The sequence below is a fragment of the Pangasianodon hypophthalmus genome, chromosome 7 (assembly GCF_027358585.1).
Source record: "Pangasianodon hypophthalmus isolate fPanHyp1 chromosome 7, fPanHyp1.pri, whole genome shotgun sequence".
Classification (NCBI taxonomy): domain Eukaryota; kingdom Metazoa; phylum Chordata; class Actinopteri; order Siluriformes; family Pangasiidae; genus Pangasianodon; species Pangasianodon hypophthalmus.
The window spans coordinates 4383018-4410451 of NC_069716.1; the positions used below are offsets into that span (position 1 = coordinate 4383018).

General features: G+C 38.5%; 1 protein-coding gene across 1 annotated transcript; it reads right to left on the reverse strand.

Moving 5' to 3' along the window:
- On the reverse strand, positions 1–27379 carry zgc:154054 (Alpha-1,3-mannosyl-glycoprotein 4-beta-N-acetylglucosaminyltransferase B-like). The gene is made up of 15 exons (XM_034306078.2): positions 27016–27379; positions 19799–19987; positions 18438–18548; positions 16560–16693; positions 15499–15545; positions 14186–14299; positions 14002–14077; positions 12444–12558; positions 11386–11516; positions 9919–10026; positions 9543–9736; positions 6051–6129; positions 5567–5642; positions 2643–2755; positions 1–456 (listed from the first exon to the last, which is right to left on the reverse strand). Exons 1-15 carry the CDS (start codon positions 27101–27103, stop codon positions 439–441), a joined length of 1593 nt encoding a protein of 530 aa, XP_034161969.1. The 5' UTR covers positions 27104–27379; the 3' UTR covers positions 1–438.
- Positions 27380–27434: the final 55 nt, after the last annotated feature.

Here is a 27434-nt window from a genome sequence, read left to right on the forward strand (position 1 = left end):
TTTTGACTGGTTGATGTATTCAGTGTCAGTGAATACAGTAAGAACTGTAATGTAATGACTTGGGCTTGGAGTATTATTCTGATCAATATCCATGTAAAACATCTCCACAATAAGCAAGATCTTTTTATGTACCAAAAAATAGAATATATATGTAAATATTATCTTCTGCTTGTGCAAATGTAGGTTGAATGTCAGTGTGACAAATGAAAAGACTCGTGTTCACATCACGAGTCACAAAAGTTGAGACATTGATGGAGTCTTCCTCAGTCTTCCTCAGGTGATGTTGATCTGTTGTGTAGGTTCTAACACAAAGCACACAGTAACAATCCAAACATCAGAAAAGTGAAGGATGAAAAGTTCTTTTTGACCATCGGGGCGCTGTTGCTCAGAGATAGACGAGCTACTGTGATCTCGGCTTTTCCCTCTCTTCACAGTTCATTAAACTTGAATAAAGATCTGTCGAAGAAAGAAAGCGACAGAGAGAGAGAGAGAGAGAGAAAGAGAGAGAGAGAGAGAGTGAGAAATTTGCAATTTAAAAACTTTGTTTCAGTAGTGGAAACCACACCCCACCATTATTAAAATGATTATTTTCCTTATTTATTTATTATTTTTTGAGTTATTACTTTAATTGAACTGGTTTGGTTCAAACCACAATAACTCAAAAACAAGTAAGCCTATAAACGTGAACTTAAAATTAATGACAATCGTTATACACACAATATACACCACAATATACACACCATCTGTGACCGCATCACAATAATTTAATTTGGAATTAATGTGTTGGATTTAATAAACTTCTCGTTTAACAAAGTAAAACCTATGATCATTGATGTGGTTACGTTTCTGTTAAGAGATGATTATTTAAAATTTATGGAAAGAGTCTTGAAGATCAGTGCTTTGTAACAGTCACAGTGTTTTCCAGCACAGAGAGGTCTTCAGGACAGAGAGGTTTATCCTTTCTGTTTTGTTAATAAAATGACAAGCTGAGAGAGAGAGAGAGAGAGAGAGAGAGAGAATGTATAATATTATGTATGCTATAATATAAGTGATAACTGGAACTAACTTGTCTCCCGGATGTTCCACAATATTAAATCTAAACTTTAAATCATTAAAATACACACAGTGTCATTCATTCATAAATTAAACCATGTAATCTTTGGCAAGTAGCTGTGGTATAAGTGGAGTAACACACCCCAAACCGTGTGATTATATGAAAACAATACACTTCAGGGTGGTAATGGCACTCCGCTTCACGCCTTGATGCATCACACCATAACCGCATGTTCTGTCATGTTATTCCTTAAAGGAAAAAATCTATCACACTTAAGCCATTACATTCTACACAGAGAACACCCTAATCTTTGCCCATGTTGTTGCTTAACAACCTCAGCTTACTGCTACCATACTATGTCGCTTGATATAAGAATTGTTTTTTAAAAATATTAGTAATAATAAATTTAATTATTTATTGAACACGGGATTTTATCACATTTTTGTCACTGTTTTGAGAATGTGCATTATAGTGATTTCAGCGCAGCTAAGGGGTTTTTACTCCACTTCACGTCGTGCCTAAAACGTGATCCAATCACTGTAACTCACGCCCTCGAGTGGCTTGTTGCTCTGATTATGGCTTGAATAATTGGCAACCATGTTACTGCACACGTTTAAATAAGTCTAATGTTCTTAAAATTTGAATAGTTGGATTATGTGGTGATGTTCATAAAATCAATCTGTACTGACAGTTTTTTTTTTTTTAAAACATAGTGAATTGGAAGTGGCCTTGGAATTAGAGATTAAGCTAGCTAATTCACAAAAAAAAGTATTGCATATGTACTGAACTTTTAAAAGATTTTCATTATGGCACTAATTTGTGCTTTACTCTATTTTTAACTGCGTGTGTTTCCTTTAATATCTGTTCTTACCAGTTGACAAGTTTCTCTATGGGAATCAGTGAGAACGATTGTTTACTTTTACACAGTAAAACCATTTTGAAAAAAACATTTTGAAGTGAACGCTAATCAGTGTGAATAGCACAGATGCTGTATTCTACTTATCAGATTATTACCACTTGCTCTTGTTTTGCCTTGCTATATAAAGTCAGTATAAATATTTAAAAGGATGACCTAAAAGGATGTAGCTAACCTGCTGAAATGTTATAGTGTTAGAAAAGACCACGACATTAGTTCAGTAGCACTTGTAGGACATCCAGGTAACTCCAGCTCACCTGTGATTTGGTTCTTTTGCTTCAAATGAGCAGGAATGAGAGCCAATCAGATTAGGACCTCATACAATTAAGGACTTGATGAAGGGGAGGAGTGTAGGGACAGTTTTGTGGATTGTTGACTTTTTTGTCACTGTTTCACAAAATTAAAGGAATTTATTTCACCTACAGAAAGATTGAACATTTTCATGAATAATATGAATCTAGAATTGCCTACAGGATCAGGATTTTTTATTGCAGAACTGCGATTAAATTTTTACACTTCCCTAAGATGCCACAACCGTCCGTGGCTGGGATCCAAGAAAGCAAACTTGGCCATGCTCTCCGTTCTGTTCTACAGAATATTTTCTGCAGGTTGGTGGATCTACTGTATAGGAGAGGACAGTGAGAGCGTGTAGGAGGCGTGTAGGAGACTCACTTCACTCAGGATGACCCAGGCGTCTGAACTGGAATGAACAAAGAGACGCATGGCGTCTATGTCACGTAGCGCTTCGTCGATTGGTCCCTCTGCTATTCCATTTACAAAAGAGCCTGCAAACACACACACACACACACACACACACACAAAGATTAATTATTTATTGAAACATATTTTAGGCAGAAAGAGGCAAAACCAACAAGCCACAAATATGCATATTACACAAAAATATGTATACACAAAAATATGTATTTTATACTAACGAGCCTTAATTCATATGCTATAGTTGTTCAATTGAAGTGAATCATTTTCAATTTAATTTATTTAATTTAGTTAATAATCAATTAACTGAATTGAATTAAATTAAATAATCATTATTTACCACCAAGGGGGCATCTGTTTGCTGGACATATAATTTTTCAGCACAGGTTAAAAGATATTAATACACAAAATTAACATCAGACATTTTTATAGACACTATTTACCATACACTCTTGTACACTGCGTCTGTACTCCATTCTTTGCTGTGTCTATATTTTATTACAGTTTAATGACTAATAATGCTACAGACAAAAGGTTACAAAATTGCAATTAAATAAGAAAAAAATTAAACAACTATCACATTTTAATGGTAATAATTGACAAAACGGATTGGTCACTAAATTAGATAATTATGTAAATGATTAGATTAAAATAATTTCTGTCTATTATTAAAATAATTTTTTCTTTAGTCCAAATATCTAGAATGCATGGCATTTTCACTGCACTACAGCTCTGTCCTTTGGTACAGATTATCTACAAAAATACTTGCCCACAAGGCAAAACACACTGCATGTTCGATTCAGTTCCTGCAGTTGAGTCGATTCAGAGTCGATTTGCTTTCTCACTGCAACCAAATCGCCGTAAAGTTTACCGAGACCACGACGTGGACCGAGACCACTCACTCACTCAGACGCTCTCAGACCGGTTGTTTTGGTCCACACCTGAGTGTGCTTGCTGTGTTCTCGCCTACACAAGCACACCAGGGTTTGATTCAAACAGTCTAAACCCTGCACAGAGGATTTAAAATGAACTCTCTGCTTGAAATTTAACCAAAAATATTAATAAAAGATGTCTGAAAACCTTTGCTGCTAGCAGTATGTGTGTGTATGCATGTCCATGTAGAGTCTATCGATGCAGAGGATCATTAACATTAGCATGGGATGTTTTGCTTCCTGTTTTGTTCGCATTGCTTTCTGATCTAACAAGCCCATATGGTCAAACAGTGACAAAATTAGGGTTAGGATATTCTAGTTTCTAGATTTACACTTTCGTTACTGGATTTTTCAGGCTTGGTGGAAACAGGATGCAGGATGCAGCAGTAACATGTGTGGCAGCCACAGATATGCTACAGACTGTTCCACGCCACATAGGCAAACACACACACACACACACACACACACACTCACACACTGCTACTGTTATTACTAGAGCAATTTTCTCTGTCTCTTGTTAATGGATGTACTATTTAATAATAAAAAAAAATACTTAATTAGAATTATTAAAAGTAGCTGCCAGGCAATTACGGGGCCAAGCACTTTCTGGCCCTGCCCCTTAGCGACAGAAGAAGGCCAGAAGCCATTAGGACCATCGCCGCTTGTGCCCAAGGACGTACACTAAGTTTGATGGCAATATGTCAAGCCGTTGCTGAAATATGCCCTCACTTCCCGCATAGCTAGCACAGCTAGCAGGTTTGCTAAATAACACAGGTTGCTTAGCTCGCAAATGGACAGCTAAGACCAATCTTAGTTGCGCCTTCTTTGTTAGAAGCCCTTTGCTTCGAACATTTATCTGAAACAGCCTGTTTGGAAACCTGAAACCTGTACTACACTAAACGTATTTGCATAACGTTGTTCTTATCATCTGCTTATTTGTATAATGTTGAAATATTAAATGTCAACACTGAAACCAGGTGCATGGATCGAAATCCCACACTTCAATAATGATCATAGCTGTCGGCAAAAACAGCTGCGATTGTCACTTACCTTGTTTGTCTTAGTAGTAGTAGTAATAAATTTCTCGAATTATTATTACTAATAATAATTTTATGCTTCTGTAATTAATAATAAAAATTATTATTATTAGATAGATAGATAGATAGACACACCCCCAGTGGCTGGGGCTGGCTTGCCTGGCCCGGGAGCCGAACCCGGGCCACAGAGGTGAGAGCGCTGAGGCCTAACCACTAGTTCTCCAGTGACCCCAGTATAGTTACTGTACATCCATAAAGCAGCGCATGCTACGCTGTCAGTGATGGAAAGTTTCTGTTTTTGGTAGCCTATACACGTAACTGTACAGGACCTGATACCTCTCAAATTTGAAGTACCTGTGTGCTGGAACCTATTTAGATCAATCAGGTAGCTCTGCAGCTTTTTTTTCCCCTTTTAATAAAAATGCAACTAAATAAAGTAATAATAATAAATATTTTGAATGAATCATTCTTTGTGTCACCCCCGTTTCCATGATGACAAATTAGTGACTAGTCATAGCGTACTTGGTTATTACTCATATTCATCATGCATCTTGGATATGGTGAAAAAAGGCAGCTGACTTTGTCATTTCTTGAAGAAGTAAATGAAAGTTTAAGATGTCGAGTTGTTTTCCTTTGATAAAATAATCTGGCTGTAATGTTTAATGAACATTAATTAAATTTTACATTTTGTACATTAATCCAATTCACATGATAACATGAGTTATATTTTTCTTAATTATTTTCTTCAATAATTTGGGCTTATAGTCCAGGAAATACGGTAAATCTCTGCCCACTTCTAGTTTCTTGATCTGGTCGTAAAGGAGCCATTCAAATCCTTGTGTCATGCAAATGTCATCTGGAAGTAAAAGGGAACACGAATGACCCGAAGCAAATTTAAAACAAATGATGATACCTATTACAACGAAGCCATCAGAGGAAGGTTGGCAACATGGGAGCAGTCCTTGTTCCACACGCTCCCTCACAGAGACCTGAAATACACACATGCACACACACACACACACAAAGGTCGCTCTATGAGTTCTACAGCATCTTTTCAGTAAACCCAGAACTAACAGGAAGCGTCCTGAAACCACAGACTTGCCATAGGTTTGTGTCTCTCTCTGTGTGGGAGGAAATTGCACTCTAGTGTAATAAGCCAACACACACACACACACACACACACCCACACACACACATGCACACACTTACTGTCCTTGTGAGAACCTTCTATTGACATAATTATTAATGCAGCTAATTAATGCTCTGCTACACTTAAAAGCTAACCTCAATGTCAAAGAGGTATTTGGTCCCCCCCCCCACACACACACACACATGCACACAGAGCATGATAAGATAGTGAGATAATGGATTGAGTGTGTTTATCGAGTGCTACATACGTCACTAGGCAGCACCTGGACGGTGGTGTTGTAAAACTTATCTCCATTCGCCTCAATATTTCCACTTCTGAAGCGGTACCTAGACGCACCACACACACACACACACACACAAAAAAAACAAAACAAGATGAAATATTAAATGTGACAGGAAGAGTTCAGTGCTCAGGGTTCTGCAGTAATAACGTATTTATAAAGTTTTTGAGTCCACCAACAGGTCTTAACTGATAAACAGATCATAGATAAGACCAATTATTAAAAAAGTTGCACCAAACAAATTACTCCGACGCAAGTAAGCCTGGTCTTAGCTGTGTGACCGTGTGAAAGCATGTGAAAAAGGAACGCCTGCTAAACAACCTGTTTCATCGAAACAAACTAATCAGCTAATACACTCTGCCAGCAACAGAATACCAAATACACATCCAACCAAATGAATTTTTCTGATACATACTTTAAAAAATAAACTAAATGATATGCATAAATCCACACCAACAGCTAACCATATCATGAATATAGGCAAGTTCAATTATTATTTTTCTCTATTAACCAAATATAATATAATATAATATAATATAATATAATATAATATATATTTCTAGATTTTTTTTTACTCATTGCAAGCTTTAATTCTTATCTTACTGGCAGATAATTTAGCTTATTTCATCATTTTCTGCAGTCTAACAGCATAATATCAAATAAAGAGTCAACACAGGAAATAATACCAGCTGCCACAAATTCACAAGAAAAAGGGAAAGTTATTTTGAGTAAGGGTAAAGACCAAACTGAACAAATGCCACTACAACTTCCTCATTTATAAAGATGTTGTTTACAGGATCCTACAAATATAGTATTCAATAGTTTAGATACAGCTAATATAGAAACATACACAAGGTGATACATACACAAAGGGATACACGTTTGGGGAATTCTTATCAATGAAACATTTAACAGACAAATTTTAATATTTAACATATTACTATAATATTTAATAACAATAACATTTTTAAACATCCCTACATTTTAAATAACATCTTGTTAAACCAGAATTTTGAGACACTTTTCCTTTGTTTACAGCTTCTTAAACTTTAAAAACTTTAACAAACTATTGTTTTTATTTTGTCCTCAGATAGCTGATCCATGTTTATGCTAATTTAATACCTGCCATTCGGTCATATTATTTAAATGCAAGGTGACATTTTGGCTGTAAATCACACAGCAGGTACAAAATTAATCTATTTGCATCAACGCCTCCTTGCATTTTGCATTTTTAGGTTCATACGCCCCAAATTGCATATTCATTAACATGCAGAACGGACAATCCTTTTCTAAAATCAGCTTGAATGTTTTTTTTTTTTAATTTGTTTTCAAATTCTCACTAAAACCTTTAGTAAATTATGGCCTCTGTGTATACTGGAGTTATATACTGGGGTTTAAATTACTACAGACATATGCATAAGTGGTTATATAAATGCTTAATGTCAGAAACATTCTCTGAGAAACCCACACTGATTTCTGCTGTTGCTAGCAGGGTACATCCTGTACATCACGAATATCACTGTTTTACACTTTCACTACTGGGTGATAGTGATCTGCCAAGAGAAACACTACCCATGGGACGCCCCTTTTGTGTTTCCTCTTGTTTTCAGTTGAAATGTCATAAGAAAGGTCTGATCTCTGGTTTACCGTAAGACACACACTTGTTTCAGTAAACAACTCTGAGGAGTCTGCTGAGGAAATTTACACGGTTGCTAGGCTTTACTGTATGTTCACTCTGTCGCTCTTTGGGACACAGACCCAAGCCATAGAGACACACTTAGAAGAATGAAAAGAAATTTAAAAATCTGCTTCCAAAATGCTGAAGCATTTCCTCTATGATCGTCTCATTGTTTTCCCTCAGTTTCGTATGTGATTTATAAAAGAAAGGTCACGGAGGCGAACTCAAATGTGCTTAATGTGCAATCTGTAAAGGAACACATTTTGCACAGACAGTGCTTTAAAAGATCCTGGACTCTGTACAATTTTGAAAGTGGATAAGCAAATTTATCAGTGTGACAAGCTGCTCCCTTACACCTCTGGACTATGTATTTATATATATCTTTATATATATATATTTATAAAATACTGTATATAATTTTTTATACTCTCTACCGCTAATGTTTACATTTATAGCAACTTATATTGTTACACTTTTGCACTACTGTCATATCTGATTCACTGTATCTTACTGTGCCTATTGTCCTGTTTTGGTAGTTATTGTACTGTCTCGTGCTGTCTACACATGTCTGCATGTGCACTTTATGTAAAAATATGTAGTCTCTTGTAGTTCTGTGTTGTTTTTATGTAGCACCACGGTCCTGGAGGAACGTTGTTTTGTTTCACTGTGCACTAGCTGTACATGGTTGAAACGACAATAAAGCCACTTGACTTGATATACATTAACCTATAATAAAAAATGCAGAACCTAGGGTTAGCAAAATGAATCACCCATAAAGTACCTTAGAGATGATGTGTTTTAAAAAAAGCATATTTTAGATCTTGGAAGACATTTACATCATGCAGGTTTGCAAAAATGCAAATGAGTGTAAAATGATGATGATTACTGTTGGACAGGGTCATGTTAAAAATGCAAACACAGTTAATCAGTGACTTTGAGAAGTAGTGTTTTTATTCCTCAATGGCACAAGAGCCTCACAATCTCTAAGAGGTCTTTTTAAGTCTATTTAAGAATATTAAGTACTTCTTACTATTCTATATTATACTGAAATTTATTATGTATTCTAATCTATGCATTATGAAAACTTCTTCCTGGACCATTTACATCAGAGCTACCGAAAGAGAACCATATTGCTATTATTTTGGAATTACTCAAGAATTCTTGTGACCATGTAGCAATACACAGTGAGCTCATTAACTGATTAACTGCAACTCACTTTAGCTGTTATCCAAGAAAAAAGCTTTGAACCTTCAAATAAAGTGATAGAGTGTGTTAGAAGATGTTCTGTGTGCCAGAATCATACAACTACAACTGCACAGTCTATTTCCATTATCTATACAGATAAGCACAATCTGCTGCATGAAAGCAGCCAATGATTCAATACGATATGATTTAGTGCTGCTGGTGAAATGGTGTTTCAAAAAAGCCACACGTCCCTCGCTGTACTAACATAGACAATGGCCACACCTCCTTCACTGTACTGATTAGCACAAAGGCCACACCTCCTTCACTGTACTGATTAGCACAAAGGCCACACCTCCTTCACTGTACTGATTAGCACAAAGGCCACACCTCCTTCACTGTACTGATTAGCACAAAGGCCACACCTTCTTCACTGGGATTGACAGGCACAAAGGCAACTTCTATGTCAGTACACTGTCAGGATAAATCCACAGCTCCTTGACTGTACTAACAGGCACAAAGGCCACACCTCCTTTACTTGGACTAATGGGAAACAGAGGGCCACCCCTAAACCGATCTGACTCGCGTGCTGCTCTCACCTTTTAACGTTTTGAGGAGTGTTGAAGCTGATAAGGATGTAATCTCCTTTGCTGGGTGTGAAAGCCCACAGGAAGTCTTCACCTCGATAAGCCCTCTCCAGAGAATGGCTCTGATAGTGCTTCAAGCTGCTGTTCAGCAAAGCAGGGGGGTTCTGGTGGGCTTTATACAGGACCTGCTTCCCAAAATCTTTATCCTGTAAAATACCACACACACACACACACACACACACGCACACACGCATACACAGACAGAATCTGCTTTACTGATTCATAATTAGTAAATTTTATTTCCAGAATAAGATGTGACCATGACTCCTTAAGAAATGACTAAGCTTCAAAGTGATGGGAAAGGAGGAGAAAGGAGGAGAAGACTCACTTTCAGATTCTGAATTTTGCCAGGCAGGGATGAGTGCAAACCCACATGCTGAAACAGGGAGGGCTTGAAGGTGCGCTTCAGCTTTGCCTTCTCATTGTTGCAGTGTTTCTGTAACAACCCAGGAACAAAAAGGCAAATCTCATTTGTCTTGCAAACGTGTAAATCTCAGATTGACACACTTATCATTGTGCACGTTCATTCTCATAGCAGCTTCATGTGCAGCGACCTGCCTCTTCACGACTTTCCTACGTTCTAAAAGTCTGAAATATATTTCTTAAATTCTGCACTTTTGTTTGTGGAAATGTATATATAACCACCAATTTCAGCATTGATAGTTGTGTCTAAGAAACTTGCCAGTAAGTGAAAACATTAGAGACAAGATGAGATTAGTAGTGAGAGGTTGACCGCTTGAAATATGAACAGGACAGTGTGTAACTCTCAGCATGGCATCTGTATTAGGTAACGGAGATGTAACCGAATATGAATGCATTATTTAAAATGAACAGATAATGTGACCTAAACAGATAGGAATAAGAGAACCACTCATTTTTTGTTTAGAAAGCTTGCCAGAAAGGTTCACAGGGCATCTGGTTAAGACTGGAGTATGCATCGAGACTGGAGGTTCATGGGACGCAACCACAAAAAAAAAAGAACAAAACCAAAAACAAAACTAAACAAAAAACTAAACTAAAAGTTTACTTTCATGTGGACATGAGTGAGAGGTCAGATATGAAGCTCACAGAACACACAAAGACCAAAAATGTGATGCATTTACATTGTTACAGCATTCATTCATCGTTAGTAACTGAAAAAAAAGTCCTGAGCACATCTCCAGTTTAGACCAATTAAGTACTGGAGTGATGTAGCTGAGGTGGAGGAACTGTCAGAGCCAGAATTCACACACCATGCTGCTGGTTTCCAGGGGTAAAGTGGTACAGTTAAATGTTTTTACAGAAGGCCATGCCCACTTTGTTTTTAAATCCAAATAGAGATACAGATAGTGGCATTGTGTTACATATCAGTCACCTTGTTGGTAAAGACGTTAGCAACGCTGATACTAGAAATATCATCTTGTTGATCTACTTCTGGTATATGGTGGGTCTTCCCATTCTGGAGCCTGACAGCATCTCCAAAATGGCTGCCAAGTGTACATACTTTGCTATAGGGACTTATGGGGACTTGAAATCTCAGCAATGCTGTGCCCAGTGGTCAGTTATACCCAAGATTAGTCCAACAACTGAATAAAATCAGGTTAGCCATGGCCTTAAGGTCTTCTCTCGCTATTGATTGGATTTGTAAAGAGTACTGGGAAGGCATCCCATGAGGATTTTAGGGTGAGCACTTTTAAGTTACATAATATCTGCAATTGTTCTATGTTAGTCTGTCAAAACTGTCAGTCCTTCAACCTCTAGTCCTTGAATTGTATTCAGCCTTGTGTAGATACAAGCAAATGTCAAAATGTCTTACACTGTCCTTCTCTGGGTTACACACTTTGACCCAGAGGATGTGATCCAGCAGCCAGTCGATGGGTTTATCCTTGTGAAACATCAGAAAAAACTCCACAATACTGGGCAGGTCTGAAGCTCGGAAAAGCTTCCCTGTAAAGAAAGGGAAAGTGTATTGTGTGTCAGGGTGTGTCTATTCAATTCATATCAGAAGTATTCATTTCAAAACTGCAGTGGTGATAAACACAGTGTAACTGAGCACTGATTTGTGAATATGTGTGAAACATTGACACCATGCTTGTGTTTCTGCCTCTCTCACTCTCTGTGTGTACGTGTGTGTACGTGTGTGTATGTGCGTGTGTGCGTGTGTGTGTGTGTTCATGTTCTCAGGTTCTATGTGTAAAAGAAAAATGCTTCTCCCATAGTATCAGATAAATATTCTGCTTTGTTAAAAGTAGGCTGGAGTCTACCAGGCTGATGTTGTAACGATGGATGGCATTTTGCTTGTAATCTAAACCAGAAAACAACAGACACTGTGAGAAGAGAAGAGAAGAGAAGAGAAGAGAAGGGAAGAGAAGGGAAGAGAAGAGAAGAGAAATTGATAAAAGTGGTGATAAACGAGAGAAAAAGGGAAGAAAAAAGTAGAAGAAGAGAAGAATCAAACAGGAGAAAAATTCAGGGACAATTCAGAAGAGAAAAGAAGATGATAGAAGATATTATAAGAGAAGAAAAAAGAAAAACAAGAGAAGACAACGAAAGAGTAGCGAGGGGAAGTAGAAAAGAAGTGAGTTGTCACGAGAAGAGAAGAGAAATATTAGAAGATCAGAATAGATAAGTGAAAAACAGAAGGGAAAAGAAGAGAGAGAGAAAAAAGAAAAACTCAGGAAAAGAAAAGCTGAGAGAATAGAAAAAAAATGAAGGGATGATAAGAGATGAGAAGAGAATAGAGGAGACAGGATGAGATGGGAAAGAAAGAAAAAAGAAGTGAGAAGAGGAGAAGTGAAGAGAAGAGAAGAGAAGAGAAGAGAAGAGAAGAGAAGAGGAGAGAAAATGAGAGAAGAGAAGAGAGGAGAGATGTACCTATGAAGCCCAGTTGTGAGAACTCCAGGAAAAGCCATTGCTCATTGTCCACATTACTGATATACTCCTTTATAGACTCGCTGTATCCTGACTTTGCCACAATGTCATCTTCCAGCTGCAATGACCACACACACACACACACACACACACACACACACACACACAAACGTTTACCTACAAACATCAGTCACATCACTCTCATAGCCTGCTTCAGTGCATCAGTAACACACACCTGACCACACACAGCTACACAATACATCCTCACACCTCTCTAAGCACCGATCACACGTTAGCACAGAGCAAGGCTCAGCGGCCCTGAGTGTGAGGAAGAGGAAAAAGAAGTGAGAAAAAAAGAAGAGGAGAGAAAATAGAAGAGAAGAAAAAGCTAAAAAGACAGAAGAGAAGAGAGACATATGAGAAGATAGAAAAAGAGAGGAAAAACACAAAAAGGTGAAGAATAGAAGAATATCAGAAGCAATGAGAAGAGACAAGAGAAAAAGAAAGACTGCGAAAAACATGAGAAGACAGAGAAGAGACGAGAACAGCAGAGAGAAAATGATACAATAGGCAGTAACAGAAGAAAAGAAAATAGAAGAAGAGAAGAGAAGAGAAGAGAAGAGAAGAGAAGAGAAGAGAAGAGAAGAGAAGAGAAGAGAAGAGAAGAGAAGAGAAAATTGAAAAAGACCCAAGAAGAGAAAAGCTGAGAGGAAAGGAAAATATGAGAAGAAAAGAGAAGAGAAGAGGAGAGAAGAAAAAGACTCTGGAAGAGAAGAGCTGAGAGGAGAGAAGAGAAGAGAAGAGAAGAGAAGAGAAGAAAAAGACTCTGGAAGAGAAGAGCTGAGAGAAGAGAAGAGAAGAGAAGAGAAGAAAAAGACTCTGGAAGAGAAGAGCTGAGAGAAGAGAATAGAAGAGAAGAGAAGAGAAAGACTCTGGCAGAGAAGAGCTGAGAGGAGAGAAAAATATGAGAAAAAAGGAAAAAGAGAGGAAAAGGTGTGAAGAGAAGAGAAGAGATAAAAGAGAGAAAGGTGAAGAGAAGAGAAGAGTTGTGTGGTTATTAAAAGAGAGCACCGATTTGCACGAACACTGTTGTGATTGTGAGCATAGAGGTGTGAAGCACATGTGCAGTGAAGCCTCCACAAGTGAGAAGCTCTGAGCTCTGAGACGTGTCTGATTTCCTTCCTCTCACTCGCTACAACTACAGCTAAAATAAACACATAGCTAACGTACAGTATGCAGAATATTGGTGTGTGGTGTATGGTAAGGTGAGCAGGTAGCGCCACCATTTTAATCAGACTTACATTCCTTTATCTTCATTCAGGTGCCTCTGAAAGGCGGATTTTATTTAAAAGCCTGTAGAGCACTTTGAGCTCTCTTTTAATGACTACATTCACTGATATTCTGCACACTCACATCTATTTCATTCTTACTATTTTTTTTAATGCAATTTTAATTTTCTATACATTTTTCACCCTTTGGACGTTACCTAGATGAGGTGTAAGTGACACACAACATGCTAGGTGTGGTTGCTACGTGTTGAAAGCTATGTACAGATCATCACCTGAATATAGTATGCACCCTTGTCTTGAGCATACAGCATGAGGTAGCTGTAGTCCAGGTTTTGTTTAGTCCTCCACCTAAAAATATATGAACATATTTTCCATATATGTTCATAAAAAATATGTTTTAACTTTGCACTCAGTCACAAAAAAAAGAAAAGAATGGAAAAAAAGGTGAGCTCATACTTTACTCTCTCTTTTGAGTCGCCAAACGTTTCCTTCAGGTTAGACAGGTTTGGATAGTAGTAGGGTGAAGGGGAGATTACTTCGACCAGTCCGGACTTTACATCGTCTGGAAAACTTCACACACACACACACACACACACACAACGTAAATCAACTTGAATATAGCATTTACTGACATATTACATTTCATCAATCCTGCATATCAGTGGAACACTGTCCAGATATTATATTGCTGATGATTTATTCTCAGCACTGACCTTGTTATGTGTGTGTGTGTGTGTGTGTGTGTGTGTGGTGCAGGTATGAGTGTGTCAGGTACAGCAGTGTTGCTGTGGTGAGAAACCATCCACCAGCCACAGGACTGCTGTGGTCAGAAAGTGACACCGATGAAGGTGAGAGGACGAATAACATACACTGGGCATGAAACATGATGAACCCGAGTATCTAACTGTACACCTACAAGTGGACCAACAAGACATGCAACACGTGGAGTACATATTTAAAAATCTCAGCAATGCTGCTGTTCTTGATAAACTCGTAGCAGGAAATCAGATTGGTTGTCCTGTCCAGGTAAAGTGACATAGCATTAGTTGTATCTATTTTTGTATGCTGGTATGTTTGGTTCTTTCTTTGTTTCTTTGTCTTCCTTTCTTTCTTTGTCCCCCACCCACCATTCAGCTCTCCCTTACAATACGACAGCTACAAATCAGGGAGCGTGAAGGCGAACATGGTCTTCCCCTGAGACATGCGAAACCAACCAAGCATCCCGGTCTTTTCAAACTGCTGCTCATGCTGCTTCACAGGGTGGAGTAACACAGCTCACAGACACCGATGATGTCCTAAATCATAACTGAAATGCTTTTCTTCATTGTCTATTTAAATAATACAATCAAGTAGATATGATAATAAAATACAGTACACATTCTTTTATGTCCATCCCCAGTATAGTCAAGCTGAGGCACTGGAGGAGACACATGACACTTAGACTTTGTCTCTGTTATTTGGAATATCTGCTCAATATGCATACATATTTCATATCTGTACAAAACACTGCACTAACAAGTCGGTGTGTCTGCTGTGATGGGAAATGGCATTCTTTTACAAATAACCACTGATCAAGTGGCATGTTTTTGTAGGTTTCAACATCCTGTGCTTCTCAGAATCCTGCGTGCTGCAAACATTACAAGTCTAAGTGAGTGCGGCTACAAACCAAAAAAACAAAGCCTACAGTGCAGTTGATTGCAAAATTATTGTGTATTTAAAAAAATATACAACTATAGTTTAAAAACAGTAAATGAAATGAAAAGACTTACTTCTCTTGAATGCTTTTTGCTACACTCTTCACAAATGCACTATCTGTCTGTGAAGGGGACAAAACACCAGAAAGTAGAAGTGAGAAATAAAATGAATTAATACATTTATACTAGAGCCAACTCGCAACTGAATTGACAAATACAGTAAATATATACGACTTAACGATTGAGCAATCACAAAGGGCTATGTTCCAACACCGTACACCTATACACACTTTATACAAGCCTGAGACATAAAACACTTATGACACAAAACCTGGAACTGGATGTGCTGAAACAGAATGAATTCCTGTTTTTTTTTTTAAATGACATATGTGTGTTACTCAAGATCGCATGCAGTTTATTAGGGCTATGCATGAGTTATCAAACTACTATACTATGAGTTATACAAACTACTTCCTCCATATAATGACATTTGGTGACCTTTTTTTTTTTTTTTTTTTTTTAATACGTCCTAACACTCGTCATATACTCCTCAAGAGAGCTGCTATAACATAAGTGATAACAGGAACTAACTTGTTTTGAGGACCTTCCATGACATTAGACATAACTATAAATGGATAAAATGTAATTCTTTAATAAATAAAAAATTGTTAGTGTTGGAAAATTGCTGTGGTATAAGGGGAAAAAAACATTTCAGGATGCGCAGTTATTCTAAATTAATCAACTTTAGGGTGGTAAGAATAACATCGTCACTGATTATTTTCCCACAGCACATGTCTTATTCCTTACATAATATACTGTATACAGGATGTCCGAAAAGTCAGGAACCAATGCGAATATGTTGAGCAAATATGTCGATCTGAAAATGTTGAGCAAAATCCGCAAAAACATGACACAGTGGCTGAGAAAATGCGTAGAGCGTAAGGGTGAACATGGAGAGCGTATGCTGTAAATAATAAATACAAGATTAAATATATGTAGCTTTACTCTCATTGTATATCAGGTTAAGTTCAAAAAGGCATTAAAAACCTTTTTGTTCGTCTTTCACACCTAAAAAATCTGCATTTTATGCCACAAAGGGACAAGTAAACCCCAGACAAACACAAACCGTCAATTACCTCTGCGACAAAGACGACGATGACGATGTCCTTCTTCTGTTCAGGTGTGAGGTCGTAAAGGAGAGAGCTCACCGTGTTCACAAGATAACTCTGTTTCTGTCTGCGCACTGTGGGGATCCCTAACACTAGGGACACTACAGAAGCAGTAAAACACACACACGCACACACACACAGTGGACAAGGACACATTAGATCCTGTTCTCCACAGCTTGACAGCTCATATTAAAGCACTGGAGCTATGATCCAATAGAAAAATGCCAACATGGGCTCAAACTGCACTTCTGGTAGTCTCTTTTACCTAACATTTGAGTAGGCTTTGATGGTCTAATGAGATTATGAACCATGTGAGGAGTAGCACACTATGGGAAAAAGTCAGTTTAATGTGGGCTGCAGTCAAATATGTGTGGTTGGATCCCAGAGCACTTTGTTTTATGTTATACCGAATGCTGATTTTTGTAAGAGTGACATGTAATAACATATTTTGTCCTCGCTAATATTAAATGAACACGTATACTTCAAACCTGGTGTTCAATTCGTACGTTTACATAACTTTTTCTCAGTAAAGGTTAGTTATGAAAGAGTGCACAGGCACCTTCTTGGTGCACCATAAGCCAATATTTGCATGCCACTGATTACTCAAAACCACCCTAGACAAAGTTTATATTTCTGCCAATTTATTTTGATACAGCTTATGTCGATACTGCAGTCAGTACCTTGGTGTTATATCCACAAATAAAGTTTCCTTGAGAAACCATCCTTAAATATTTACACAGCAGCACCTCTTACTCACTTAACTATCCTGTACACTGAGCAGCCAGTAATTTTGTGAGAACTCAGTCTGGGTGAAAAAAAAAGTTAGTACTTTTCAGGTAGCACTGAGATCAAACACATGTGTAGCTCATACAGAGGTGGTGTAAAGTGTGCAGACAATTCTAATGATGTCTTTAAAATTGTCTGTGTTGTTTGGATGGGAGGGGTGCCATTACTTGTGAACCTCCACACAGGGTGTAACCTGAGCTCAGGATCAAACATCACTGTGATATCAATTTGGCTACTTTTCCCCTTCATTAATTTTCAACACCCAGGTCTTATTTTAATGGCAATTATGTAAATAACCTGACATGTGAGATGTTGTCATGGTAACAAATCGAAGCTTTTTTCCAAGCCTGTGACAAAGCCGACTCTTGTTTCAGGACCATCTTGGTGCTGGAGTCGGCTCAGTTAAGTTCAGGAACTGACTCCAGCTGCCTCGATGACATGTAACTAAAGCCGTTTTGGGCTGTACAAGTTCTGCGGACTTTATTACGAAGATTATTAGATAAGACTATTACGATGATCCCAGTAAGACTAAATTCTATAACAGGCTGTGTGGTTGTGTGTGTGTGTGTGTGTGTGGTCCATGTCAGGTTATACTGTCTGATGAAGATCCTCTAACGATAGACCTGTGATTAAAGAAAAATGGCTATGATCTGCTTTCTTCATCAACTGGTCTCGCATAAACACAAACATTCTTCAAGTTAGCTTGAGGTAATAAGGATATTTTTTGTTTATTAGCTTGTTTTGTTTATGTTTCGACATCACCACTACCTCATTTGTAGTTCTCCCATGAGTTTCGTGTCATCCTATGCCATGCTTTTATTGGTATCATGTAGACGAGCATCATAGCAGTCCGAGATTTTCATCTAAATCTAATTTTATCTACTTGATCTCAGCTCATGGCCTGTGACAGCAAAACCTGGCAAAAATCCTACAGTGTAAAGGCTGCCTGCCTTTCCCTTGCTGATGCGTAGGTCAGAAAAGTTTCTCATTCCATGCATTAGTTTTTTTTTTACATTGCAGACAGTAACTGAAGAAGCTCAACCTGAGACAGAAACTGACCTCCGCTGCGCTGCTGTCCCAGGTGAACTCTCGGCTGCAGGCTATCGTAGTTCTCTCTGAGGTGGGGCAGATACAGGAGAGCATAGGGCAGTGGAGACAAAAACTCTCTAGCTGGAAGAGAAAGAGACAGGGAGTGAGAGAGTGGGTGTGAGTGAGTGGGTGAGTGAAACAGTGTGTGAGTGAGAGAGTGAGTGAGAGAATGAGAGAGTGAGTGAGAGAGTGAGTGAGTGGGTGAGTGAAACAGTGTGTGAGTGAGAGAGTGAGTGAGTGGTTGAGTGAGTGAGTGAGAGAATGAGTGAGTGAGTGAGTGAGAGAGTGAGTGAGTGGTTGAGTGAGTGAGTGAGAGAATGAGTGAGTGAGTGAAACAATGTGTGAGTGAGTGATAGAATGAGTGAGAGAATGAGTGAGAGAGAGAGTGAGTGAAAGAGTGAGTGAGTGAGTGAGTGAGAGAATGAGTGTGTGAGTGAGAGAGTGAGAGAGTGAGTGCGTGAGAGAATGAGAGAGTGAGTGACTGAGAGAGTGAGTGCGTATGTGAGTGAGTGAGTGAGAGAACGAGAGAGAGAGAGAGAAAAAGAGAGTGAGTGAGAGAGTGAGTGAGTGAGAGAATGAGAGAGATAAAGAGAGTGAGTGAGTGAGTGAGTGAGAGAATGAGAGAGAGAGAGAGAGAGTGTGAGAGAGTGAGTGAGAGAGTGAGTGAGTGAGAGAATGAGAGAGATAAAGAGAGTGAGTGAGTGAGAGAATGAGAGAGAGAGAGTGAGTGAGTGAGTGAGTGAAAGAAACAGTGAGTGAGTGAGTGAGAGAATGAGTGAGTGAGTGAGTGAGTGATACAGTGTGTGAGTGAGTGAGTGAGTGAGTGAGAGAGTGAGTGAGTGTGTGAGTGAGAGAGTGAGTGAAAGAAACAGTGTGTGAGTGAGTGAGTGAGTGAGAGAATGAGTGTGTGAGTGAGAGAGTGAGAGAGTGAGTGAGTGAGAGAGTGAGTGAGTGTGTGAGTGAGAGAGTGAGTGAAAGAAACAGTGTGTGAGTGAGAGAGTGAGTGAGTGAGTGAGAGAGTGAGTGAGTGAGAGAATGAGTGAGTGAGTGAGTGAGTGAGTGATACAGTGTGTGAGTGAGTGAGTGAGTGAGTGATACAGTGTGTGAGTGAGTGAGTGAGTGAGTGAGAGAGTGAGTGAGTGAGAGAATGAGTGAGTGAGTGAGTGAGTGATACAGTGTGTGAGTGAGTGAGTGAGTGAGAGAGTGAGTGAGTGAGTGTGTGAGTGAGAGAGTGAGTGAAAGAAACAGTGTGTGAGTGAGTAAGTGAGTGAGTGAGAGAAGGTGAGCACGTCATGCTGTCCTTCTGAGAGCTCATACATGCTCTTACTTACCCGAGGAGTTACTCAGGGAGTTAACCAAGGAGTTCCTTGAGGAGTTGGAGATAGTCTGATTAGCACGAGTGTTGTTTAGGTTCTTTAGTTTCTCCAACATTTGAACCAGTTTGGATGATAATTCCTCTCCACGTTGCTCGGCTTTTATTAGCCTCCAATAAACCTTGTGGAATTGGTCAGGTGTGTTATCTAGATCATAAAACCAGAATATATTTAGTTCTGTCATGTCCTAAAAGCCTGTACTGTTTTATAAGTATGGCTTACATCCTGAAATAACACAAAAAATACAGAAATATGACATTTTCAACATTTTCAACAGAAGTCATTCTATTAATGACATTTTTTTCAACCAGAGAGAGTGTTGCTGTCTTCCAGTCACTTTTAGTTGAATTTACAATCTCCATAACATCTGCGTGTGCCAGCTCAACAGAAAGCTAACATTAGCCTCAAATTAAAAAAAAACCAAAAAACACTACTCTATATTAATAGCTTAAAATGTCTACACTTAAAGCCTTTTATTCATAAAATATAATTTCAGACCAGGTTTAAAAACACACAAACACCCCATAATGACTAGAGGAAGCCTTGTTTTCTTGAAATCGTCCCCAGGGGGACAGAAGGACAACCGGGAAAACTGGACAAGTTGGAAGGCCACTGATATGTGCAATAATCCCTTGTTCTACCCATTTTGTCCTCAATTTGGTCACCTGCCAATTTCCACCCACACTCTTCCCTATCACACAACAGCCCCAGTCAGGGAGGGTGAAGGCTAACATACACTTCCTTCCAGAGACGTGAAACCAACCACAACATCTTTTCGATCTGCTCATGCTGCGTCACAGGGCAGTGTAATACACTCGGAGGATAGCGCAATGTGCCCTCTTCTGCATACATGAGCTTGCACAATTGGCACGATTGGCTACTATGCCAGAGAGGATAACATCCCTCCTATTTTGCCAATTTTTGTTCACTGTGTCCCAGCCATCAATGGCTGTGGCATCATCGGGATTCAAATTCACGATCTCCTGACAATACCAATAATCCGTTTTGATTAAATTTACTGGAGAAAACTGTAGGTCGAAAACAAGATGTAATGACAAAAATGTACATGTGTATCCCTAATATCCCAGTTTTCTGTACATCCTGGTAGTGAAAGTGGCAGTGCAAGTGTGGAATTTGTTTAGGCAAATTCAACACAAATTTATCTGAAAACCGATTTTCATCTGGGAGGTTTGCTTTTAAAAAGTTGCCCTGTATTAAAAATCATATCAGTATACAATGCTCATTAAAAATATGGACACGTTTACAATTATAAGCAAAAACTGTATGTATCATATAAATATTACACACAGTAATTCACATTTTACAATTTTACTTTTCCTTTATTTTTTAATTGCTTGTTTCTGTGAGGCCTATGAGCTGCACACATGAAAAACCCTGTCCTCATTCACCACCGAGTGACCCAGACGTTCACAAAATGATAAATATAAGAGTGCCATTACATTTGAAACCAGTATTAATGCACTAATTAAGAAAACTTTTTTGCATTTGAAGAAATATTGTAAAAAATGTCAATAATCTTGGATGGAACGGTAACTATATCCTTCTAAAAAAGCGTACGTCACACTGTCAGTAGTAAAACCATCAATTCACGCAGGCTTGACGTGCCATCATGAATTGCTTAATATATTATGTGAAAATGCCATGTGACCACAGAGATATAGATCATATAAAAACCAGTAATGTTTGTTATATTTCACAATGACAAGTCATGAATGAAGGAGGCACTGATATCTTTTTATTAGGAGCTAGTACTGCATAAGGATGGAAAGGCATGCAGGCCAATTCTGACCCAATTCATATGACTACTTTTTTTTTTTTTTAATACAAATTTTACTTTAAAGTCTGGTTAACCCCAAAACACCAAGACATGTGAAGCCAGCCAACTGCATCTTTTCGAACTGCTGCTCATGCTGCGTCACAAGGCAGAGAAACACACTTGGCTATCCACCCTCTTCTGCATACACAGAAGCTCACAGATACACATGATTGGCTAATGTTGCTGTGATTGACAGGTGAGAGAGTCAGGCCATCCCTCCTACCCAGAGAGCATGACCAATTGGCCACAGATGACTGCGGCACGATCGGGATTCGATCACACAGTCTCCTGGCAATAGGGAGAATGCTTTTCTGTTGCAGTAACTTGATTAACGCATGACACTCACTGTGTGAAGAAATCGCAAGGTTTTAGACCTCTTTAAGCAGACTTTCTGTTTATACCTCTGTGTTTGTTAAATGGGCTGCTTACACAGCATGACTTTTGAAAGATGTTAGCTGAAGCAAGATTTAAAACAAAAAAAAAACATTTCCTTGCCATTTGGCGAGACACATTTACAGTTTAATAAAGCTGAAATGTCTAAAAGTATCTTTTTTTGGCTGTTTGCCAGAATTCAGTTACAGCGACATCGACATCTGTTAACAGACAACACTTTATTTTCATATCATTTCAATATTGGAGGATCTTTCCCGGTCTTTAAACTTCCTTAATGTAACCTTCGAGTTACAGGATAATTTATCATTTATCACTTCCCCCTTATGATCACTAACACACAAACACAGAGTGGATTACATAATCAGTTATAACCTGATGCAAGACATGGACAACATAAACATACTTTCAAAGGTACAACAGTAGATGTTATGGTAAAAAAAACCTTCAGTGATGTTCCTGTAAAATTATGTTCCTCTAACTAAAGGTACAAAAGGCATACACACACAAGGAACAACCACAATAACAAGCATTTACGTTACTTTAGGTTCAGTTTAGTGTGATTTATTGGACAGTGTAGAGAATATGTACTACATGACTGCATGAAAGTTCAGAGCCAGATCAGTCATGGAAACAGAAAATACTGCAATATGCTACCAATATATTCCTAAACGCAAACAGAATGGGCTATGTCGTAATATATAGGCAACTATCACTCAAATGTTTTGACACTTTAGATTGAATACATATTTTTCATCGTCTTCTGATTGAAATTACTAAGATAAATGTAAATAATGAAGTTAATGTCCATGTCTAAATTTATTTATACACTGTTGGATTTTGGATTCTGATTGTTGATTAATTTTCTATAACAGCAGCTCTGACTGTGGTTCAGCTGCAAAGCAAAGGACAGGTTTATATTAAAGTGCTCTGTCTAAAACATTAATGTATACTTTAGTAACAACTTACACAGAGTGTTGTATGACGGATGATTAAAAAAACTGTGTCATTTTGTAGTTTTCCTTTGAGGAGATATTTATTTAGCATTTTTTGAAGGAGTCTCCAGTGTCAGCGCTTTGTAACAGTTCAACATAAAGCTGCAACTATAAGCTTTCTGGCAACATCTTTAAGACTAAGGACTTTTGTGCTTTGAAGTTTCGTGGTAATATGAAAAGCAGTGATTGTTTTCTCATTAATTTCAAGATTTCAACACTTAATTTCAACACTTTTCTTAGTCACTGCACAATTCCGTGTGTGTGTGTGTGTGTGTGTGTGTGTGTGTGTTTTAAATAGTGTTTATGCCTTCATGATTATTCGAAAATAATAGAAAGTGTGGGTAAAGTAAACCTTCTATAAGCAGGTGAGTCCAAACATTTGACTGGCAACATATAAGCTTACATATACTTTTGCACGTGGTAGAGCTGAAGAGCTGAATAGAGCAGAGAAAAACAGGAAGAGCAGCTACTAACCTCTATAGCACTGAGGCCTGGGAACTTTCTACAGGGTTCAAATCCATTTGCTTTCAGAACATCAAATAAGCAGACTGTGAAACACTCGATATATATACTAGATCATTTCATCCATGTTGAAAATTGTGGGCAAATATTTAATTACCACCGAAACTTTTTCACAGGCTGCCTTGGATCATCCTTTCAAATTTTCTTTATCACCACACAAAGATCTGAAGTTTGCTGATAGTCTCAGTGTTTCGCCTACAAATTGAGTAAGTGATATATGTGTCAGTGTTGCAAAACTTCTGCATTCCAGAAATTGCTATATAATGAAGGAATTATAGTTCTTCTAATGAGTAGAGTCTGTGCTGTAAGCCTTGCGGCTCAAGGGCGTACCTGTGTAAAAGCTTCTAAAACTTCTAAAGTGAACACCTACAACGTTGTTGTGCACATCACTAAAACACGCATCGCTAATGTAAAGTCGAAGAGAAAGATTCAGTAACACACAGTTCTGTCCCTTCTAACTGTCAAATATAAAAAGTCCAAGTACTCAAGTAGTGAGTTTAATTTTCTGCATACGTTTCATATTAGAGGATGTTTCTATACACACTGTGAGTCAATATTTGTATGCTGCTATTTGCAAAGAAACGAGTTGCCTTTGCAAACAATGACATTAGAGGCTTGCAAATGCATTTTTTAAGGGCGCACCAGGGTGTAGCAGCGGCTGCACTATTGGGCGTATTGTGCACTACATAGGGTACTGGACTACTGTATACCATGTCTAGTGCACTACACAGGTTATTGAACTATATTATATACTGTATAGTGCACTATCTAAAGTGTCGAACATGCCGTACTATTGGACATACCCTCACCGTTCTCTTTATTAGGAACATTCACATTACACAATTGCACATTCATGTAATTATCCAATCAGCCAATCAGGTGGCAGAGGAAATGCTGGGAATTGCCTGCTGGGAATTTTCAGGCACAACAGTTGTCTAGTCTAGAGTTTGCACAGAATGTTGCAAAAAACATTCAGTTCTGGAGGTGGAAACACCTTGTTGATGAGAGAGGTAAGAGAAGAATGGGTAGACTGGCCTTCGAGCTGACAGGAAAGCTACGGTAACTCAAATAACCACTCTCGACAACCAGGTTGAGCAGAAAAGTATCTCAGAACGCACAACATGCCAGACCTTGAACAGAAGACCACATCGGGTTCCACTCGTGTCAGCCAAGAACAGGAATCTTAGGCTACAGTGGGCACAGACTCAGAGGCTACTGGACAGGTGAAGCTTGGAACAACATCGTCTGGTCAATGTTTCCAATCCTCAATATTAAACGCTATCTAGTGTGTTGAAGGTGTTTGGCCGCTGATCTGTCGGACAATTAGTTAAGACTGCACTAAATAGGGTACTGGACTATTAGACATACTAGAGAACACTACTGGACTACTGGACATAGTGGAATTGGACTATTTTATATATGGTATATTGCACTAAGGTGTTGAATAGGCTGGACTACATTGGGTATCGGACTATTGGACATACAGTATAGTGCCCTATATAAGGAATTGGACTATACTATATGAGGCACTACCTGGGCTGAAAGTGTTGGATTACTGGATATACAGTGCACTACATAGGTTAATGGATTATTGTATATACTGTATTTCACACTACCTAAAGTGATGGACATGTAGTGAACTCTATATCCTTGTTGAAAAATCCAGCTTAGTCTGACAAGCGTCAAGCAGCCAAACTCGTACGAGCAGGTCAAACCGGTAACTATCTTCGTCAGCTGCAAATCCGTCTTCCAGTATCTTTGTGACGTGGCTAAACTGATGAATAAATATTTGAGAATTTCTTGTTGTGTTAACGTGATATATCAGTAAACAGTTTCCTTTCAGTCAACACCAGTGGGCAAAGATCTACCAGTTTGACCAGTTTGGATTTTTCAGCAGGGATGATTTTAACATGGGTTTTAATATGGCATGAGCAAGAGTGCTCGTTTGCTGAGTATCGGCACGGCTGTGATTTGGCCATAGGTGTGCGGACTTGTACCTACGAACTTCTTCCTACAGCCGAATCACAGCCGTGCCCATATGTAGTACGACAGCACAACTGCGAGTGTGATATTGCTTTTATACAACAGTTCTATTAATAAGAAATTACTGACATTTCAGACATAATATAGTCAAATATTTTTTTATTTTTGCTTCCTCAACGTAAATAGTTCCCAAAGAAGCCACAGCTGGATAGAGAGTTGTGTGTTGCCATGCCAACACACACTCTGACTGACACCGTGTAGTAAGTGTAGTAATGGTTTCAATGTAATGAACTATTGCTTGATCTGAAATTTCTGAACACAGTCAAGCAGAGTGATACAAACAGTGAATGTCCTGGTGTGTTATATTGAATATCAGCACTTTTAGAATGCCACTTGATGAATCAGATTAGTTGACTGGAACTAACTGCTGTTTAATAGACTTTTGGCCATACTACTGTATAGTGCACTAACTAGGCTGTTAGACAATTGGATATATAGTGCACTAGGTAATATTGAGTACATTGATATATGGAATGCTGGAGTACTGGACATGTAAAGCACTACATAGTGTATTGGACAACAAGATATATAGTACACTAGGCCACCTAGGATATATCAGATCAAATAAAGTTATTACCATGAGGTTCAGAGGTCGTAGTTTTGCTAGATGCTCCCACGATAAGTTGGCTGATAAGTGCTTCGAAACTTGTCTCACTATGTGACTGGAGCTTCAGAGCTTCAGTGCTTCATCCAGACAGCCTGAAGTGAAACTATAACCTATAGCCTACAGCCTAACTTGAGAAAAACTTCCTCTTACAGTTTATCATATCCCACACTTCCACGTGTTCCTAGACTAACGAAAGGTTACGCCTAAAACCACACACAGTATGCCCCCCATATATATATATATATATATATATATATACATATATACATATATGTATGTATGTATATGATATACATATGTATACAACATTATATTTATATATATATATATATATATATATATATATACACACACACACACACACACACACACACACACACATATATATATATATATATATATATATATATATATATATATATATATATATACTAACCCTAACCCTATGTTCAATAAATTTGTTGGTTTTTTCTTCCTCAGTTTTTTAGAATAATTTGTAATAATTTTAGAGTAATAATTTTTTTACATGGAGAGAAAAGTTTGGATTCATTCAGCTGAGTTAGGCAACTCTTTCATTTTAAGTATGGTTCTTGGACTAACTTAAATTTTCTGTACAGTGCAAAGAAATGTCTACAGTAAAAGAGAAAGAAAAAGAAAAAACAGATACAACTTTTACCCAGTAGTTCATCAAGCGAATGAAGCGACATGGGCGTGAATAAAGGCTCGGTCACGCGCGCGCGAGTGTTATTGCGTGTTAATAAGCATCCGCGAGCGCGCCTACCGTCTTTTGCGGCATTCCAGGAGCTGAAGACTAGCAGCCCACCACACAGCAGCCCTGTGAGAATGACAAATCTCTCATGGCATCTCATCCCAGCCCGGACAGGTGCTCTGATCTGTACCCTCGCGTTAAAATCCGCTCCCAAAAGCGAAAGTTCCCTTCAGCAGGGTTCACTTCTGGTCATTTCAGTAGTTCAGTAGTGCTGCTGAGGGACAACGCGCTGCTACTCCGAGGTGCTGTCATCTCCCAACATGTGAACAAGTTCAGTCTGAGAAGTCTGACAGAGATGGTGATGATGATGTGGGTGTGAGAAGTTCTGCGGAACAGCATCATCCTTTCCTCTTCACTTCACTCAGTGTTCAGTAGAGAAGCTCCTCCCTTTCCACCTGTACTCTGACGTCAGCTCAGTGGGGAAAAAAAAA